The 20,533-nt window shown below is 43.7% G+C and overlaps 1 protein-coding gene across 16 annotated transcripts in view; it reads left to right on the forward strand.

Annotated features, from left to right (window-relative positions):
* The window catches only part of MACF1 (microtubule actin crosslinking factor 1), a 423,081-nt gene that overhangs the window by 189,447 nt on the left and 213,101 nt on the right, over positions 1 to 20,533 (forward strand). For all 16 annotated transcript variants that reach the window (XM_033953642.1, XM_033953648.1, XM_033953649.1 and 13 more), the window contains 5 exons: positions 3,460 to 3,583; positions 5,096 to 5,304; positions 5,584 to 5,901; positions 14,148 to 14,314; positions 15,324 to 15,480. In XM_033953642.1, the coding sequence (XP_033809533.1) occupies positions 3,460 to 3,583; positions 5,096 to 5,304; positions 5,584 to 5,901; positions 14,148 to 14,314; positions 15,324 to 15,480 (975 nt within the window). The remainder of the gene's footprint in view (positions 1 to 3,459; positions 3,584 to 5,095; positions 5,305 to 5,583; positions 5,902 to 14,147; positions 14,315 to 15,323; positions 15,481 to 20,533) is intronic.

Raw genomic sequence — 20,533 nt, forward strand, 5'->3', positions numbered from 1 at the left:
CTCTCTGCCGGATTTTTTCCTCGCTTCTCCGTGTCAGACTCCGGGGAAGAAGCAGGCTTTTCGCCAGACCCTTCAGCGCTTGCTAGATCTCAGGGCAGTAGTTCCGGTGCCCCCCCCGGAGTGGGGCACGGGCAGGTACTCCATTTACTTTGTGGTGCCCAAGAAGGAGGGGACTTTTCGGCCCATCCTCGATTTGAAAGGGGTCAACAGGGCTCTCAAGGTTCCCTCTTTCCGTATGGAAACGCTGCGGTCGGTCATTCTGGCGGTTCAGCCGGGGGAGTTTCTCACTTCTCTCGATCTGACGGAGGCCTACTTGCATGTTCCTATTCGGACCTCTCATCAGCGTTTCCTGCGCTTTGCGATCTTGGGTCGGCACTATCAGTTCTGTGCGCTTCCCTTTGGGCTGGCCACGGCTCCCCGGACGTTCACCAAGGTGATGGTGGTCGTCGCGGCAGCCTTGCGGTCGGAGGGCATTCTGGTACACCCCTACCTGGACGACTGGTTAATTCGGGCCAAGTCGTTGCAGGAAAGCTACCGGGTTACGGCTCGGGTGGTGGAGTTTCTCCGGTCGCTGGGCTGGGTGGTCAACCTTTCCAAGAGTCGGTTGGTTCCGGCTCAGCGTCTGGAGTACCTCGGGGTGCTGTTCGACACCTCCTTGGGGAAGGTCTTCCTCCCAGAGGCCCGGGTGAGCAAATTGCAGTCTCAGATTCGCCTGCTTTTGGCGTCCCGGTGTCCTCGGGCGCGAGATTTCCTCCAGGTCCTGGGGTCGATGGCGGCGTCCCTGGACGTGGTGAGGTGGGCGCGGGCCCACATGCGTCCTCTTCAGTATGCTCTGCTCCGGAGGTGGTCTCCCCAGAGGCACGGGATGGATGTTCCGGTTCCCCTGCGAGGCTTGGCGCGCTGCAGTCTGCGTTGGTGGCTCCGGACCCCTCACCTAGTTCAGGGGGTGGGTCTGGATCTTCCGCAGTGGACGGTGCTCCTTACGGATGCGAGTCTCCTGGGTTGGGGGGCCCAGTGTCTGGGTCACTCTGCTCAGGGAACCTGGTCCACGGAGGAGGCCTCCTGGTCGATCAACGTGTTGGAGACCAGGGCGGTCCGGCTGGCGCTGTTGGCTTTCCACTCCCTTTTGTTGGGCAAGTCGGTCAGAGTCCTGTCGGACAATGCCACGGCGGTGGCTTATGTCAATCGTCAGGGGGGCACCAAGAGCACTCTGGTGGCGCAGGAGGCGGCTCGGCTCATGGTTTGGGCGGAGTCGCATCTTCTGGACCTCTCGGCCTCTCACATTGCCGGGGTAGAAAACGTTCAGGCGGACTTCCTCAGTCGTCACTTCTTGGATCCGGGAGAGTGGTGTCTCGGCGCCGAGGCGTTTCAGTTGCTAGTGCGTGCTTGGGGGCAGCCCCTGATGGATCTGATGGCTACAAGTGGCAACGCCAAAGTACCCCGCTTCTTCAGTCGTCGCAGGGACGGTCTGGCCGAGGGTCTGGATGCTCTGGTCCAACCGTGGCCAACGGAGGGGCTGTTGTATGTGTTCCCTCCTTGGCCATTAGTAGGCAGAGTACTGCTTCGCATTGTTCGCCATCCGGGGCTGGTGGTCTTGGTGGCTCCGGATTGGCCTCGTCGTCCGTGGTATGCGGATCTGGTGAGGCATCTGGTGGCGGATCCTCTTCCTCTGCCTCTCGAGTGCGATCTTCTGACGCAGGGTCCCATTCCCATGTTCGACCCGTCTCCCTTTTGTCTTACGGCTTGGCTCTTGAAAGGGGCCGCCTGAGTAAGAAGGGATATTCCGACAAGGTGATCTCTACACTTTTGGGGTCCCGGAGGCTTTCTACCTCTCGGGCTTATGTACGGGTTTGGTGTCTTTTTGAGGAATGGTGCCGAGCGCGGGGAGTGGTCTCCTTTCGCGCTTCTCTGCCTAACATTCTAGAGTTTTTGCAGGATGGCCTGGATAGGGGCCTGGCCTGGTCTTCTCTTCGGGTTCATCTGGCGGCCCTGTCGGCTTTTCGGGGGCTGGTGACAGGTCAGCGTTTGTCAGCCATTCCTGATGTGATTCGCTTTCTTAGGGCGGCCAAGTTGCTCAGGCCTCCCATAAGGCCCTCGATTCCCTCTTGGGATCTCAATCTGGTTCTCTCTGTTCTAGTGCGCCCTCCTTTCGAGCCGTTGGATGGCTGTTCGTTGAAGGACCTTACGCTGAAGTCGGTCTTTTTGGTGGCCATTACTTCCGCTAGACGGGTGTCGGAGCTACAGGCTTTCTCTTGTAGGGCTCCCTTCCTGGAGTTTTCAAAGGAGCGGGTTGTTTTGCGGCCTGTTCCTTCCTTTCTGCCGAAGGTAGTTTCTCCTTTTCATGTCAATCAATCGGTGGTCCTCCCGGTCTTGGGTAGTCGGGAGGGTTCTTCTGAGCAACGACAGCTGCGCAAGTTGGATGTCGGTCGGGTCCTCCATGCTTATGTGCAGCGGACCCGGGATTTTCGGAGCTCCGATCATCTCTTTGTGCTTCTGGCGGGTCCTCGTCGGGGGGCTGGCGCTTCTAAGGCTACTATTGCGCGCTGGATCAAGGAGACGATCGCTTCCGCTTATCTTCTGAGTCAGAAGCCGGTTCCGGAGTTTCTCAAGGCTCATTCCACTAGGGGTCAGGCGGCTTCTTGGGCTGAGTCGTCGCTCGTGCCTCCGGTGGATATTTGTAAGGCTGCGGTTTGGTCCTCCTTGCATTCATTTGTTCGGCATTATCGGGTAGATGTTCAGGCGCGTCGGGACGCGGTGTTCGGTGAGCGTGTTCTGGTATCGGCCCTTCGGGGGTCCCGCCCGTGAGAGGGACTGCTTTGGTACGTCCCAATCGTAAAGTTAACCTCTACTGGTCTGGAGAGTGCTAAAGAAGGAGAAATTAGGTTCTTACCTGCTAATTTACTTTCTTTTAGCTTCTCCAGACCAGTAGAGGTCCCCACCCTGTCTGTTGTTGTTGTTGTTGGGGCTGTTGCGCGGGCAGTTTTTGGTTTTTGCTGCGGGTTCTAGTATTTTTCTAGGGCCGGGGAGAATTGAAGAACAGCGGCTGTGGCTCGGCTGGCTTAGCTGGCGAGCTGTGGGGACCTTCTTCCTTCGGGAATTTCTCCTCTGCATTTTCCAACAGCATTTTTTGGGTATGTTATTTGTTACTCCTTTCGGAGTATTGTTTTTTCTCTCTGTTGTTTCCAGTTCTTGGTTCTGCTTGGCTATTCGGCAGACTGAGGGAAATAGAGAGGAGGGGCTAGGATATACTGTCCCAAAGTTTTGTTTTCAGTCTCCACCTGCTGGTCATGATTAGATATATACCCAATCGTAAAGTTAACCTCTACTGGTCTGGAGAAGCTAAAAGAAAGTAAATTAGCAGGTAAGAACCTAATTTCTCCTTCTTTACGTCGTATGTCTTGCAGTTCCTCCTGACTCTGTAACTTTCCTAACACTAATCTTTCTTTATCTGTGGAATAGAATCTGCAAGGAGACTTAACTGATGATCAGATAAAGGTAGAAAAAGTGCAAAAGATGGCCCAAGTCCTGCTGGAGACCGAGGGAGACCCAGTCCTAGATGGCAAAGTTATACAGGAAGCCACAGGTAACTCAGCCCAGGCAAATTTCCCCCACACTTTCACTGGCATTTAGCAGAGGAGCTTTCCCTTGACTGTCTGTTTTCTGATTGGGCAGTATATCAAAGATTAGATCAACTTAAATGAATTGGAAAAAGGAGATGCAGGCAACTGGGTCAGTTCAGAAATAATGGAACCAAAGTTCCAATTCAACAAGTATTTTTTTATATTCTTTATAACTTACAACAAGTGCATCATTTTAACTTGGATTCAACACTTGATATTCTGCAATAATCAAATTAATAAAGTTTATCCCCCTCCCTCCCACCCTTATCTTTACACATACAAAACACGTATACCATATATTGAATTCTTTCCTACCAATCCAACTATTAACGAAAGACCAAAAAACTACCCCCTCCTCCACTCTTACATTAGTGCTATTATTTTTAATCTATATCTCTTTATTAAAGAGTACAACATAAAAACTGCAGAGGTATCTCAGATGACATATCAAAGCCAACAGTCTTTTGCTTATAATACAGCCGTTCTTCCCATTCTCCCCTTCAGCACCCCATTTTTCATCCCCCCGTCCCCCCTTACATTATAGGATGCAAATATATATAGCCCAGTATAATATGTATGGAAACCTTGTCCCTCACCCTCGCTTCCCTAAACACCGTTGTGTACATCAATTCAACAAGTATTTGATATTGTAAATAAACTAATGAAGCTGTGTATAGCAAACATATATTATCAATGGTGTTTTTACATCCCTCCAAGAAAGTTTTATGTTGAATTGTACTTGGGTGAATCTCTTCATAAAAGCAGTTAGTAATCATACTGAGTGGTGAATTTGGAAGCATGGAATAAAAATGTCTTCATAGGCAGGGCCTAAGCAGCCTTAGAAACCCTGAAATGAAACTGTGCTTTATTTTTAATCTTTAACTACAAAAATACTTATCCCATTTTAAATCTGTTGTAAGAATCTGAAAGAGAGGATTGACCATCTGTATCCTGAGACTGTGTAATTGGAAGTCTCATGTGGTCCATGTTGCATCGTGCAGGCATCATCGGAAGGGTTACAGCAAAAGGTCGCTTGCCATAGAAGTGGTAAAAAATCTTTCTGAAGCCCATCTAGTCCAACCATATTAAAGACCAGACCATAATACCTTGTTATCCTTTCTTGCATCTCCTCATCTCAAAACAGCATGCCCAAACAATAGAGACTTTGAAAGCCAAAGGGAAGCCTCAGTGAAGTCTTTGGTCAGCAGCAGCCATATTCCCATCAAGGAGAAGGATTACACTACAGAATGTAGCATTGTGAGGGAGCTGTTGATATTTAAAGTAATGTTCGGGATTTCTTATCTCATGAGTCTGTGACTGCCAGTATGTGAAGAGCAGAAGCCAGGTCTGAGATTGCATGGGGGGGTGGAGGGGGGAGCTCTAGGCTTTCTGTCAATGGCCATAGAAATTTGAGGTTGATATTTTGTGTTCTAGTCACAGCAAAGCTTGGTCTAAAAGTTTTTGTCCTCTCCTAGACTCCATCCTGAGCCAGTTTCAGAATCTCTCGAGCCAACTCTCTGAACATTTGCATCTACTTGAGAAGTCAGTTACTGAGTCTCAGAGTGTCCAGGAGACCCTTGAAGATTTTCTACAGTGGATTGTGGGGACGGAAAAGAACCTGGAAGAACACAAACTGGACTGTGTCTCATCCACTTGTATTCAAGCATCATTTGCAGGGAACAGGGTAAGAAAAACCTTAATGAAATGAAGGATGACTTTTTTTTCCCTTCCTGCTTATCTTTGCTCTGTGACACTTGAGTGTTGCTATTAAACGTTATCCATTACCATGGATGACTCCCAGAAGTACCCACATCAAAAGTACCAACCCTGAAAGTTGTCCCTAGGTGGCATTGTTCAGAAGATAGTGTTCCTCCACACTTGTATGTCTCCCTCTGGAGGTGCTTTGAGATACTGCAATTTTTATTGGTGGTGACAATTTTTCTTTCATTCTTTTTAATATTAGAAACTGAAACAAGATATTGTCAGCCGGAAAAGTAGCTTGGATGCTACTCGGGAGATGGTGAATAAATTCCTGGAGACAGCAGATGGTGCTGCAGCTGATGTCCCCCAGATGAAGCTGGCTGAATTAACAGTGCGCTTTTGTAAAGTGTGTGAGAGGCAGCAGGAGCAAGAAGCAGCCCTGAAAGAGCTTCTTCCGAAAGCAGAGCAGTATGAGCGATTGCTGGAGTCACTTCAGGAGTTTATGAACAGTAAAATGCCTTTGTTGGCATCTGGAAGCCAACCTGACCAAGATATTGTTCAGGTCTCTCAGCAGATCAAGGTAAGTGCAGTAGAACAAGGTCTTAGGGCAGGAAAAAATAACTGGAATGTAAAACCATAGCTTGCACTTTATGATCCTACATCTCTGCCTTTGTACATGTGACTGAACACTTATAGCTTTCTAGAGCAGAGAAGAGCAGGCAACACTGTTACTCTTCCCTTCTCCCAGGAAATGGGAGTAATAATCAGCACACCGGGGAAAGGAGCACTCGGCTGCTGGTACTGAAGGGATCAGAGGAGGGAGGAAGGTCCATGGTGCCAAGCCAGTTTCAGCTCTAGAGGTTCAATTTAGCACCTCACCTTGTTGGGGTTCCTGCTGTGAGCTCAGGGATGGAGCGTGTCGGGGCATTGGCAGAATTTGCCCCTCTCAGTGGGATGGGAGTAAATTTGTATTCTATGCCAAAGATCATTGGTTGGGGCAACCTACTCCATTTCCATTGTAAGGAAGCAACGCTTGGCAGCATGGAGTCAGGCCAACCTGAACCACCATCTGTCTGCCCCAAAGAGTCCTTAGGTCTTACAGTGTGTAGGGGGGGGGAGGGGGTTAGATCTCCAGTGTAGAGAATGACACAGGGACCCATTGCTAACCTACCTTTCATTTCCAAACTTACGGAAAAAATCATTTCTGAATTTCTTGAAAAACCAAATGCTTTACACCCGAACCAAACAGGATTTCGCTCCAACTACTCAACAGAACTATCCCTACTAGGTCTCACTACCTCTTTCTTTTGTTATCACGATCATGGAAAATCAGTTCTACTCATCTCCCTTGATTTATCGGCAGCCTTTGACACAATCGACCATGACTTATTCCTCAGTCGTCTTAAAGACAGCGGAATAACTGATTCAGCTCTCCTCTGGTTCTCTTCTTACTTTGCTGATAGGAACTTCCAAGTTCACTCTAAAGGAACCTTCTCTGCCCCAGTCTTCCAAGCCTATAGCGTACCACAAGGTTCAATCCTCTCCCCTCTATTATTCAACATTTTCCTTGCCCCTCTTCTGACATTAGCACAATCTATTAGATTCATTCCATTTGCTTATGCTGGTGACGTTCAACTCCTTCACCAACTCAACCCGGCCAATACCAATGATATCCAAGAAATCAATCTCAAACTCGACAAAATCAGCTCTTGGCTCCGAATTAACAGACTATCATTAAACGTAGCTAAATCACGAGGGATTCTCTTCCCCTACAAAAATAAAGACACTTTAACTGGACAAACATCTATTGATACAATTTCTTTCCAAATAGAACCCAAATTAAAATTACTAGAAGTTATTCGTAATAAAGATCTTACTTATCATGATCAAATAAGCTCCGTGACTAAAAATTGCTTCTACAAACTTTGTCTAATTCTCTCCATAACTTCTGTTCTTGAACCCTCTTCAATCCAAATTCTAATTCACTCTCGGTTCATAGACAGTGCAGCACAAGACGTCAGCGCGCTGACAATCCAGCGCTGACAATTCGGTGCAAGAAGCGCGCGAGGGAAAAAAATAATTTTTAAAGAGCTCCGACGGGGAGGTTTGGGGTGGCAACCCCCCACTTTATTGGTTAGTGTTCGTGCTGCTGTTGGAGGGGGGTTCGGGGGTTGGAAACCTCCATTATAGCGAAAACGGAACTTTTTCTGATTTTTTTTGGGAAAAGTTTCGTTTTCTCTATAATGTGGGGGGGGGTTTCACCCCCCACCCCCCCTGCAACGGCAGCGGGAACACTAACCAATAAAGTGGGGGGTTGCCACCCCAAAACCCCAATCGGAGCTCTTTAAAAATTATTTTTTCTCCCGCGCACTTCTGTCTTCCGCCGAATTGTCGGCGCTGGTTTGTCGGTGCGTCTGGCGCGCAATTATCCCGTCACCTTCACTCTAATCATTTCACACATAGACTACTGCAACTCTCTTTACCATGGTATAACTCAAAAAGAAATACGTAGATTACAACTAATCCAAAACACCGCAATCAAACTCATTTTCAAGGCCAAAAAATATGATCATTTTTATTTAATGATTGGATTTCTGTTGAAGAATTGTTGGGTGGGGGGAAAGGGTTATAATTTCTACTTTAATGGATTATATGTATAAGAATGTCAAGTGCTGTATATTTTATTAGTAATGTAATGTTTTTTGTTTTTTTTTTTATTATTTATTTATCAAATTTTTACATCATTATCATTTATACAGATAACAACTTAGGAAGGAAATCACAATAAAAATAAAAACCTAACTAATATTTAAACATTCCACTAGCTCCTCAAGTCCACATAATTGGGAGAAAATATCCAATATTTAAACAGAAACAATTCTTGATATAATCCCTGATCAAAGATCAACATTAATGGTGCATCAATACTTTAAACTCCAAATATTAAATCAGTGATGTCTAACTAACTTCATTAAGTTGTAAAAATTGTTCTAACTGATTCGAATCCCAATATACATATTCAGTATCCTTAAATTTTATTAAGCACTTACAAGGAAATTTTAGATCTACCCTATTGATAACATGTGCAAGAGAAATAGATAAATCTTTAATAATGAAGGCTTATTTTCGGAATAAGCAAGAAAAATTCTGCGGAGATAATGTAATGATTTTTCCAGATGTGGCCCAAGCCACGCAATTGAGGAGAAAAGCTTTAATGTAATGTTTTAATATTAATCACTTGTTTGTCAGTTTTAAAATGAATAAAGAATTTAAAAAAAAAAAAGTTTATTATTATTTGCTGAAATTTGGCTCTTTGATCTCATCGATGTTCCAAATAAAATTGTATCATACGATAGGGCAACATGATTCTCTAATAAAGAATTAATTTGGGACCAAATTAACTTCCAAAAGGCATTAATACAAGGACAAAAAAAAATTAAATGACCTAAAGTCCCTGCATCCAGATTACAGTGCCAACATCCATTAGATTTAGAGCTATCTAACTTTTGTAAATGAACTGGGGTCCAAAAAGCCCTATGTAACAGAAAGAACCAAGTTTGTCTCATAGATGCCGACACTGTACATCTTATTCTCCAAGACCAAATTCATGGCCATTGAGATGCAGAAATTTGATGCTTGATCTCAATGCTCCAAATGTCCCTAAGACCAGTTTTTTGTTTTTTATTCAAATAACCATATATCAATTTATACCACTGAGCGGATTGATGTCCCAAGAAATCCGCCTGAAAGCATAGGAATTCCAAACTATACTGATTATTAAGATCTTTCCACTCAGGGAACCCCTTCTGAATAGCTTGCTTCAGTTGCAACCATTTAAAACTTTGTGACTTATTTAAACCATATTTATGTTGCAACTGTAAAAAACTAAGCAGTGTACCATTTGAAATAACATCATTCAAAGTTCGTATACCTGCAATGATCCAATGCTTCCAGATGATTTGAAATCCGCCAATTTTAATCTTGAAGTTTAGCCAAATGGATTGATTTAATGATTTAGAAATTGAAATAGGTGATAAATTATTAATTTATCGTAAGGTTTTCCAGGTATCAATCAAAATTCTATTATCTTTATATTTCCTAGGCATTTTTATACTAAGAAGATGAACAAGATGTAAAGGAAACAGGAGTTGCCATTCTAAATACAACCAATCTGGGACATTTTCCATGAGCTCTGGGAGGACCCAATACATACCCTGACATAACATATAGGCTTGATGATACCTATAAAAATTTGGAAAATTTACCCCCCTTCCACAATTGTCTTTTGTAAAGATACTAAAGCAATTCTAGGCCTTTTACCCAACCAAACATTTAACTTTTTATAAAAGGACCCCTGAAAAAAAACTGGTATCATACTCATTTGATAACAAATCAATATCATCATTTTAATAGCTTGAACTCTCCCCCACCAAGATAAATGTAAAGGATTCCATTGCTCACACATTTCTGTTATTTTCCTTAATAAAAGTTTTTCATTCTCCTTCACTGTGTCCTCAATAGTACTTTTAATAATGATGCCTAAGTATTTTAGTCCATCTTCTTTCCAAACAAATGTGAATGAATCAAATAATCCTTTGGTACAATGGACATTAAGCGGAAGGACTTCAGACTTACTCCAATTAATCTTATATCCTGAAAACTTTCCAAATTTCTCTATCAATTCAAGTAAGCATGGAATGGTAGTCGCTGGGTTTCTCAAATAAAGCAGTATATCATCCGCATAAGCAGAGAGTTTATATTCCCAATTCAAATATGAAATACCCTGTATCCCCTTGGCCTGGTTAATGGCTATCAACAAGGGTTCCAAAACGACATCAAAAAGCAAAGGAGACAAAGGACAACCCTGTCTAACCTCCCTTCGCAAGTTAAAATGATCTGATAGATTATTATTAATATATAATCTTGCACCAGGAGAGCTATACAGCATCTGAATCATTTGAATAAAACCAGAGCCCATACCAAGCCATGCTAGTGCCTGATACATAAAAGTCCATTCTACTCTATCAAAGGCTTTTTCTGCATCCAAAGAAACTAAGAATGCCGGATCATTTATGTTTTTTGTTAAATTTAAAGTATGAAAAGCCAGTCTAGTATTATTAGAAGAATGTCTTCTTGCAACAAATCCTGTTTGGTGAGTGTCGATAATAAAAGGGAGAGCTTTAGCCAATCTTAAAGCCAATACTTTAGCTAAAAGTTTTCCATCCACATTTATTAACGAAATAGGCCTGTATTTTGAAACCAAAATGGGATCTTTGTTTGGCTTTGGTAAAACAATAATTAATGAATCTGCCATAGTACCTGTAATGCAACCTTTAGTCAGTTGATATTGATACAAATTTAACAAATAAGGTAACAGGGTAATTTGAAATGATTTATAGAACTCTACAGTAAAACCATCACCACCTGGAGCGGATCCAACTCTAAGAGATCTCAATGCTGTTTCTAACTCTTTTAGAGATATAGGTTCTTCTAAACTTCCTTTTATATGTTCAGGAATCTTTGGTCCATTAATTAAGTTCAAAAATTCTAATCCATCCTTTTCTCTATCTCCATAAGACACAGAAGAATACAGGTCATTGTAAAAAGTAAGAAATTGTTTTAAAATCTGCTCAGTTTTATTGTGTGATTTTCCTTGCTTATCTTTTATTATAATAATTTTTGTTTTCCTTTTCTTTGCTTTAAGATAATTTGCCAGTAATCTTCCCGCCTTATTTGAGTTACCATAATATTGAGTTTGTTGAGAAAACAAATCGTTCCTTACAAATTTAGAGGATAACTCATTATATTTGGCTTTTGCTTTTAATAAAACTTGTAAGGTATTCCATTCCCACCTGTTAACTAACTTATTTTCCAGTAGTTTAATTTCTTTCTCCAAATCACAAAATTGTTTCTTAAGTTGTTTTCTAATATAAGCTGAATATGAAATAATATTACCTCTCATGGTTGCTTTAAACGCATCCCATAGCACTTCCATATTAATATCATCCGAGGTATTAATTTGAAAAAATTCAATCATTTTTGATTTAAAATCTTCAATGAAATTTGAATCTGCAATCAAAGTATTATCAAATCTCCAAACAGGTTTAGAACAATCTTTTTCCTCAGAATTTAACTCAATCCATACACCACCATGATCAGATAAAAGGATAGGATCTATGATGGCTTTGTTACATTCTGAGCTATTTTATTAGAAACAAAAATATAATCAATTCTTGAAAAGGAATTATGAACCTGTGAACAAAAAGAAAATTCCCGATCATTAAAATGAAGAATCCACCATATATCTATTAAATCATAAGATTTTACCAAATTATTTAACCCTAATGATTTCATAATTTTGCTTGAATTTTTATCCATAATTGGATCCATTACAGCATTGAAATCTCCAGCCACCACCAAATTAGAGGCAGCCAGTGGGAGTAATACTTCTTGTAAATTCTTAAAAAAACTCCATTTGTCTCATATTTGGAGCATAAACATTAAACAAGTCCAGATAGTATTTCCCATGCTCATTTTAACATGTACCCACCTACCTAAGGGGTCCGAAGCCATCATTTGAAAATCAGCTGTACATTTCCTATTAACTAAAATGGCAACCCCAGCTTTTTTCCCAATTGCTGGAGCAAAAAATTTTTTAGAAACCCAACCCCCTTCCAATTTTTTAGATTCTATTATTGACAGATGCGTCTCTTGAATAAAATATACATCAGCATTTTGCTTTTTAAGGAAAGTTAACATTTTCTTCTTTCTAATTTGGTGATTAAGGCCATTGACGTTTAAGGAAAAAAACTTAATCTCCATCTAAAATCCCATGTATAAAACCAACAATAATATATACACTTATGCAAATTGAAATGACCAGACACTAGCACCCACAAAAATTCCAAAAAACAAATAAAGTTGATATAATTCCCCTAATCATACAAGACCTTCTTACCCCTAGTTAAAGAAAACCCACAACCCACCCATACCTTCCCTTAAAATGGATAAACTTGAAACACGCATATGATATGTAACCACAACACCCCCCCAGGCAATATATAATCAAATCCCTCTTCTTATAAAAATAATATTATGATAATAATTGATTAATATCATAAACATCAATAAAACAATACATATACCCCATATATTAAAATGACCATACATCATAAACTAAAAGAAAGAATTCATATAAATGCATATCAAATATACAGAATTAATCAAATTATTAATTCATAAAATTAATCTCCTATACTCTGAAATTCGTGTAGAATATTTCCATTTGATCAACTTACAATTAAGTTCATCTATTAAAAACACAATATTTTGAACAATTCATATTTTGAAATTCCATACAACTTACATAAGAGCCCTTATAGAATTAACATATACCATTCCCAACCATAATATATCAATTAAAATCCCCCATTGTTAATTCATCCTATATAATAAAAGGCTAACTCGCGCATGCGCACTCCTATTTGTGTGCTTCCATGATCTGTAGTTCCGTGGCCGCATGAGTGCGCATGCGTGAGTCCCCAGCCTTCTTCCCAGCCTACCTTGGCTGTCAGCAGCGGCGGCTCATCTCCTGTGGGGACTGATGTGTCCTGTGTCTGTCCGTGGCCGCGGCTTGAGGCGTATGCGCCACTTAGGTGCATCGGGCGACAGGAGCGGCACTGGCGGCGGATGGCGGGAGGAGGGCTCATGGTCCTGCCGCCGCTGCCGCTCCTGTTCACAGCACGTCGCCGACTCCCCCCTTCTCGCAACACCCGCTACCGCTCCTGTTCACAGCGGCCTGCTGAGGTTCGTGGCCGGCTGTAACGAACCTCGCAGGCCGCTCTCCACATGGTAGCACGTTCCCTCTGACGCGATCGCGTCCAGAAAGTTTTCCGCTAATCCAATGATTTTCACATTCTTCCTCCGTCCACGATTTTCATAATTCTCCAGCTGCTTTTGGAGGTCTGTGATGATTTTATTATCAGCCTTGAACTGAGCAGCCGTTAATTCCAACTGCTCTACTTTATGCTCTAAAACAGCCACACGCTGATTGGCAACCTCCATCTGCCTGTTTGTGTTTATAACTTCCTCTTTGACTTCTTGAATACAATCTGCATTCTTTTGTAGCATTTGTTGTATATTTTTAAGTTCAGCCATCACTTCTTTTTTATCCAGTTCCTCATCATCTGGAAGTGGGGCTTTTGACGGCGTCACATGATCGTGCATGACACGCTTCGCTGTGCCGGACACCACAAAAGCCGCATCAATTTTTGACTGCCGCGTACTGGCCATTTTCCTATCGTAGATTATCCTCACTCGAAACCAAAAATAGGGCGAAAAGGTATTTATAATCTTAAAACTGCTGCCTGGGAAAGCAGAGCAACGCGATCACAATTCCATATTGTGCGTGCTCCAAGCCACGCCCCCCAACTTTTTAATTTTTAACATTGTAAACCGCCCAGATACTTGTGATGGTCGGTATATCAAGCCGTGAATAAACTAGAAACTTGATTTTTCCCCATCTCTGTGGGAACTCAGTTTCCCATCTTGTCCCGTCGAGTTCTTTTCCTGACCCTGCCCATTCCTGCAAGCTCCGTCCTCATCTGCAGAAGCCTCAAACACTTTCAAATCATAAGTATTTGAGGCTTGTATGGGTAAGGAAGAGTTTACAGGAATGGGGCATGGACAAGGATAGCGCCAAAACTTGCGGGGACGGGACAAGGAAAAATTTGTCCCCTGTCATTCTATACTCCAGAGCAGAGAGTCTTTCCCTTTTCCATCCTCAATGTAGAAGACTAGATGATAATGGTTGATTTTTCTCTACAGACTCTGAATGCAGAGATGGCAGAGCAGGAGAAGGCTATGACTGTCTTAGAGAAGCTGGTCACGGAGTTCAGATGTTGCCCTCTTCAGATTGGCTCCTTGCAACACCTGGAGAAAGTCCAAAGTCTAAAGAATGACTTCTTGCGTTTCCAGGAAGCAGCAAGGAAGAGGTAAAGTAAAAAGATAAGACCAAAGCCTCACTGCTGAGAGTAAGAAAGGCTCCGAAATAACAGAATCCCTCTTCCTGCCTTGTAAACAAGGCCTCTCAAACAGCACAAGGATTGCAATATAAAACTCTTACCATTTACTTAGTCCCTTTTGCAAAGAAGTTTGATTCTAATAATTCAGAGCACTCCATACAACTCCTTTGAAAAGCAACCTAGCTGCCAATCCTAGTACGTAGTTTGTATGGCAGTTGGTAGAAGAAAAGGAGAGACCCGAAGAATGGCTGAGGCCCAGAGAAATAATTCCAGTTTCAGGATCACAGAGCAACAAGTGGAAGAGCATTGAAGAAATTCACTTCTCTACCTCTTTGTCAGAAGGAGTGCCAGAAGTGCTCAAATGTTTCCATGCACCATTTGTGATTCCTCAGACCATCTGTTCAGTTATGAAAGTATAGCCCAGCAGCCCATTGGCTGACGGGGTGGACTGTAAAGTTGTATAGCTCCCACATGTTTTTAGGAGACATTAAGTTGGGGAGACAATATGCAGTTTTCAAAAGGTGCACATTGTACTCTGGTGCTTAATCTGAGCTCATACTTTCCCTTTCAAGTCTGCATAAAAATATCTGTCTGGTTTGTCACAATCACGGGCCTGGTGGAGAGAAGAAAATGTTAGAAACTTCCACTCCAGAACGAAGGAAAACACGGGAAACAATTTTTCACATATTTAGATTGAGTAACATTTTCCAATTTTTCTTAGCCCAGAATAAGCAGCCAAGCTCCCTTTGCATTTTGTGTCCATTTCACCTGGTACGCTGCACTTAAGGAACCCAGCGGTCATTGCATGGAGCTGGATTTCACTTTCTTTAGTAAAGTCAATTCGCTATCACTTATGTAAATCTGAAAAATGTATTTATATGAAGTGCATCCCTTTATCTGTTGCTTTCATGTGATAGGAAGCATTTATAAATGTTGAAAGTCAGATGTATTGACTGATTTAAACATTTTGTGTTTACAGAGAAGCCGAGATCTCGTCTTGCCAGGAAGGCTTGACTGACTTTCGGAAGTTGGTTGGATTGATGAGGAAGTGGTTGAAGGAGAAGGAAGGTTCTGTGCCCTCCATGGACGCCTGCTTGAGAATCCAGGAATTGACTACAAGAATGCAGTGCCTCAAGGTGGGAAGAGCCTCTTGGACATAATGGCAAGGAGTCTGCACTAGATACATCCTGGAAATTTCTGGGGTTATGCAAGTGCATCGTTTTCCAGATTAATGAGCCCAAGTCATTATCATGCAGTGTATGCATAATTGGAGGAGTAGCAGCAGAACCCAAGAGGAGAAGGTGATCTGATGCTATGTGGACGGCTAGCAGGCAGATGTGATTTGGCATTGGATGACTGCCAGTCAGTCTGCTACATGGTATATGGAGGAGGAAGCAGCCAAATGCACCCAAGAGCCAGCATTTGGGACTTGCCTGCTCCCGTTGCTGTCCACAATAGGCCTTAGAGGGGAGAGGTTTTAAAAAAAAAAAAATTATATCTCAACTCTTGTGAAAACCCATGGAGAAACCAGCTAGGACAATACAATATAATACATTTCTTATAGCAAAATGATGGCAGATAAAGGCCAATGGCCCATCCAGTCTGCCCTTCCTCTCTCTAAGAGATCCCACGTGCCTATCTCAGGCTTTCTTGAATTTAGACACAGTCTCTGTCTCCACCACCTCTACTGGGAGACTCTTCCACGCATCTACCACCCTTTCTGTAAAAAAGTATTTCCTTAGATTACTCCTGAGCCTATCACCTCTTAACTTCATCCTATGCCCTCTCATTCCAGAGCTTCCTTTCAAATGAAAGAGACTCAATTCAGGTTCATTTACACCACATAGGTATTTAAACATCTGTATTGTATCTCCCTTTTCCCGCCTTTCCTCCAAAGTATACATATTATATAAGTCTGTCCCCATACGCCTTATGAAGTCGACCATATACCATTTTAGTAGCCTTTCTCTGGACCGACTCCATTCTTTTTATATCTTTTTGAAGGTGTGGCCTCCAAAATTGTACACAATATTCTAAATGAGGTCTCACCAATGTCTTATACAATACCTCCTTTTTCCTATTGGCCATTTCCCTTCATAAGAACATAAGAAATGCCTCTGCTGGGTCAGACCCGAGGTCCATCGTGCCCAGCAGTCCGCTCACGCGGCGGCCCAACAGGTCCAGGACCTGTGCAGTAATCTTCTATCTATACCCCTCTATCCCCATTTCCAATAGGAATTTGTCCAATCCTTTCTTGAACCCCAGTACCGTACTCTGCCTTATAACGTCCTCTGGAAGCGCATTCCAGGTGTCCACCACACGTTGGGTAAAGAAGAACTTCCTAGCATTTGTTTTGAATCTGTCCCCTTTCAACTTTTCCGAATGCCCTCTTGTTCTCTTATTTTTCGAAAGTTCGAAGAATCTGTCCCTCTCTACTCTCTCTATGCCCTTCATGATCTTGTAAGTCTCTATCATATCCCCTCTAAGTCTCCTCTTCTCCAGGGAAAAGAGACCCAGCTTCTCCAATCTCTCAGAATATGACAGGTTTTCCATACCTATTATCAGACGTGTTGCTCTCCTTTGAACCCTCTCGACTAATGCCATATCTTTCTTAAGATACGGCGACCAATATTGGACGCAGTACTCCAAATGCGGGCGCACCATCGCCCGATACAACGGCAGGATAACTTCTTTCGTTCTGGCTGTAATACCCTTTTTGATTATACCAAGCATTCTATTCGCTCTCTTAGCGGCCGCTGCACACTGTACCGACGGCTTCATTGTCATGTCCACCATTACCCCCAAGTCCCTTTCCTGGGTACTCTTATTCAATAACATCCCTCCCATTGTATAGTTGTACCTCGAGTTTCTGCTCCCCACATGTAATACTTTACATTTTTCAATGTTGAACTTCATCTGCCATTTCGCCGCCCATTCTTCTAATTTGTTCAAGTCCCTTTGCAACTTTTCGCAGTCCTCTGTAGTCCGAGCTCCATTAAATAGTTTGGTGTCGTCCGCAAATTTTATTATCTCGCACTTCGTTCCTGTTTCTAGATCATTTATGAAGATATTAAATAGCAGCGGCCCGAGCACCGAGCCCTGCGGGACACCACTCGTGACCCTCCTCCAGTCGGAGTAGTGACCCTTCACTCCTACCCTTTGTTTTCTACCCTCCAACCAGTTTCTGATCCATCTATGTACGTCTCCTTCCACCCCATGGTTCTTCAGTTTCCGGAGTAGACGTTCATGGGGCACCTTGTCAAAGGCTTTTTGGAAATCTAGATATATGATGTCTATGGGGTCTCCTTTGTCCATCCGTTTGTTGATCCCTTCGAAGAAGTGCAATAAGTTCGTTAGGCACGATCTTCCCTTGCAGAAACCATGCTGGCTGGTTATCAGAAGTTCATTTTTTTCAAAATGTTGATCGATGTTTTCTTTTATCAGTGCTTCTGCCATTTTCCCTGGAACCGAAGTCAGGCTCACCGGCCTGTAGTTTCCCGGGTCACCTCTTGATCCCTTTTTAAAGATGGGCGTAACGTTGGCTATCTTCCAATCTTCCGGGATCTCGCCTGTTTTCAGGGATAAGTTGCAAATTTGCTGCAGTAGTTCCGCTATCTCCTCCTTTAATTCCTTCAGAACCCTTGGATGTATGCCATCCGGACCCGGGGATTTGTCAGTTTTTAGTTTTTCTATCTGCCTACGAACGTCCTCAAGGCTCACTTCTATGGATATTAATTTTTCTGCCTGACTTCCGTTGAAGAATTGCTCAGGTTCCGGTATGTTGGACGTGTTTTCGTTTGTAAATACAGACGAGAAGAACATGTTAAGCCTTTCTGCCACTACCTTCTCCTCCTTCACCACTCCCTTCCTGTCTCCGTCGTCCAGCGGTCCCACTTCCTCTCTAGCCGGCTGCTTCCCTTTAACATATCTGAAGAATGGTTTGAAATTTCTTGCTTCCCTGGCTAGCCTCTCTTCATACTCTCTTTTGGCTTTCCGAACCTCACGGTGACATTCTTTTTGATGCTTCTTGTGCTCTTTCCAGCTCCCCTCAGTTTTGTCCTTTTTCCATTTCTTGAATGATTTTTTCTTATTGCCTATCGCTTCCTTCACTGTTTTGGTTATCCACGCCGGGTCTTTTGTTCGATTCTTTTTACACCCCTTCCTGAATCTGGGGATATACAGATTTTGCGCCTCGCTCACCCTAGCATCCTTCTAGCTTTCGCTGTCACCTTTTCAACCTGTTTGGCCATCTTAAGATCATCACATACAATCACATCCAAGTCCTGCTCTTCTGTCATGCACATAAGTTCTTCACCCCCTAATCTGTACAGTTCCTTTGGGCTTTTGCAGTCCAAATGCATGGCCTTGCATTTTTTAGCATTAAATTTATTTCAGACCATTCTACAAGCTACTACTACTATTTATTATTTCTAAAGCGCTAAAAGGCATACACAGCGCTTCACTAGGTCTTTCTCAATGTTATTCACACCATCCGGGATGTCTACTCTATTGCAGATTTTGGTATCATCCGCAAAGAGGCAAATCTTACCTGACAACCCTTCAGCAATATTGCTTATAAAAATATTAAAAAGAACAGGCCCAAGAACAGAACCTTGAGGCACACCACTGGTAACATCCCTTTCCTCAGAGCGATCTCCATTGACGACTACCCTCCACCTGTTCCTGACTCAGTTCATCACTTTGGGGCCCATCCCGAGGGCACTCAGTTTATTTATTAGATGTCTGTGTCAAAGACTTTGCTAAAATTTAGATACACCACATCTAGCACACTCCCTCTATCCAATACTCTGGTCACCCAATCAATGAAATTGATCAGATTTGTCTGACAAGACTTACCTCTAGTGAATCCATGTTGTCTTTGGGCCCGTAATCCACCGGATTCCAGAAACTTCACCATTCTTTAGCACTCTCCAGACCAGTAGAGGTTAATCTTTACGAATGGGTATATATCCAATCATGACCAGCAGGTGAAGACTGAAAACAAAACTGTGGGACAGTATACAATATACTCCTTTCTCTATTTACATCAGTCTTCTTTCAGTCTCCAGCAGGTGTTGAGTGATCTGTACCCATCTCCCTTGGTAGGGCTGTTGGAATTTGTTTAGGGGGTTTCTAGTCCCTGTTTTTGGCCGGACAGAGCTTGGGCGGGCCCTGTTTGGGGGTCCGTCCGACCTCGGGGGTGTCAAACCCGGCGGGTGTCGAGCGGGGTCCCTCCCCCCACTTCCTCCACCTCCCCACATTTTTTTAGAGGAGCCTCAGCAGTAAGCCTTGCCCCCTAAATCAAGCAAGGCATATTGCTTCGAGAGCCTGTGGAGTCTGTTCTGTAAAAAAAAAAAAAATCCTGAGGTAGTGCTGGTCTGGAGGGTTGTTTCCCTTTAAGAAAACTGTATTTTACTGTATTTTTTCATCTAACCGGCACTTTTTTATAGCTAGGTCGTGTATGGAGCAATTGTGCCCTTCTCCGGGGGAGTGGGACACAATTAGGTCCAGCCACGAGGCACTCGCGGCTGGACTGAAATCGGTAGTTTGGCCCGGTGAGGTGGTGGAGCTCCGTCGGCAGCGGCTGCAGGCGCCCAGAGCTCCCCACCGATGGTGCCTCGCGAGTCGGCTGGGAGCAGTGGGGAAGCCCGGTCTTCCCCAACCGCCCACGGAGGGATTCCCCGAAGGATTCCCTCTCAGCTGATTTTTTTTGACAGCTGATGCCGACTTGCCTGTTTTAGCGGCTGGGACTGTTCAGCCTTCTCAGCCGCAACAGGCCACGGAGGGAGCATTTTTAGCGGGAACTTCGCCATTTTCTCTGTCTGGCCCCTCCATTTTGTCTGCAACCTCAGGTGACCTTCCCCCTGTATTGCAAACACAGGGGCAGGTTTCAGCAGGAACCCCTGCTGGGGCAGGGAGTCCCTGGGGACCCCCAGGGGTTTTTTGTCCCCAATTTAATTTCTTTCTTTGTGCAGGCAATTGGGGGTCCCACGTGCACCTGGGGGGTTTCGGGGGTGGTTTCCCTCCGCGCTCCCTCTTTTCATTTGGCGTCCCCTCTTCCTCCTCCCTCATCCAAGCGCCCGCGGGGGGGCTTCGATTGCGAATTGTTGGTCGGAGGAGCGTGTTGGCATGGTTGAGGACCTGGCTGCTTTGGCGGGCTTCCAGGATCCTCTAGAGGGGACGCCGGCT

Source organism: Geotrypetes seraphini, chromosome 8, assembly GCF_902459505.1.
Source record: "Geotrypetes seraphini chromosome 8, aGeoSer1.1, whole genome shotgun sequence".
Lineage (NCBI taxonomy): Eukaryota > Metazoa > Chordata > Amphibia > Gymnophiona > Dermophiidae > Geotrypetes > Geotrypetes seraphini.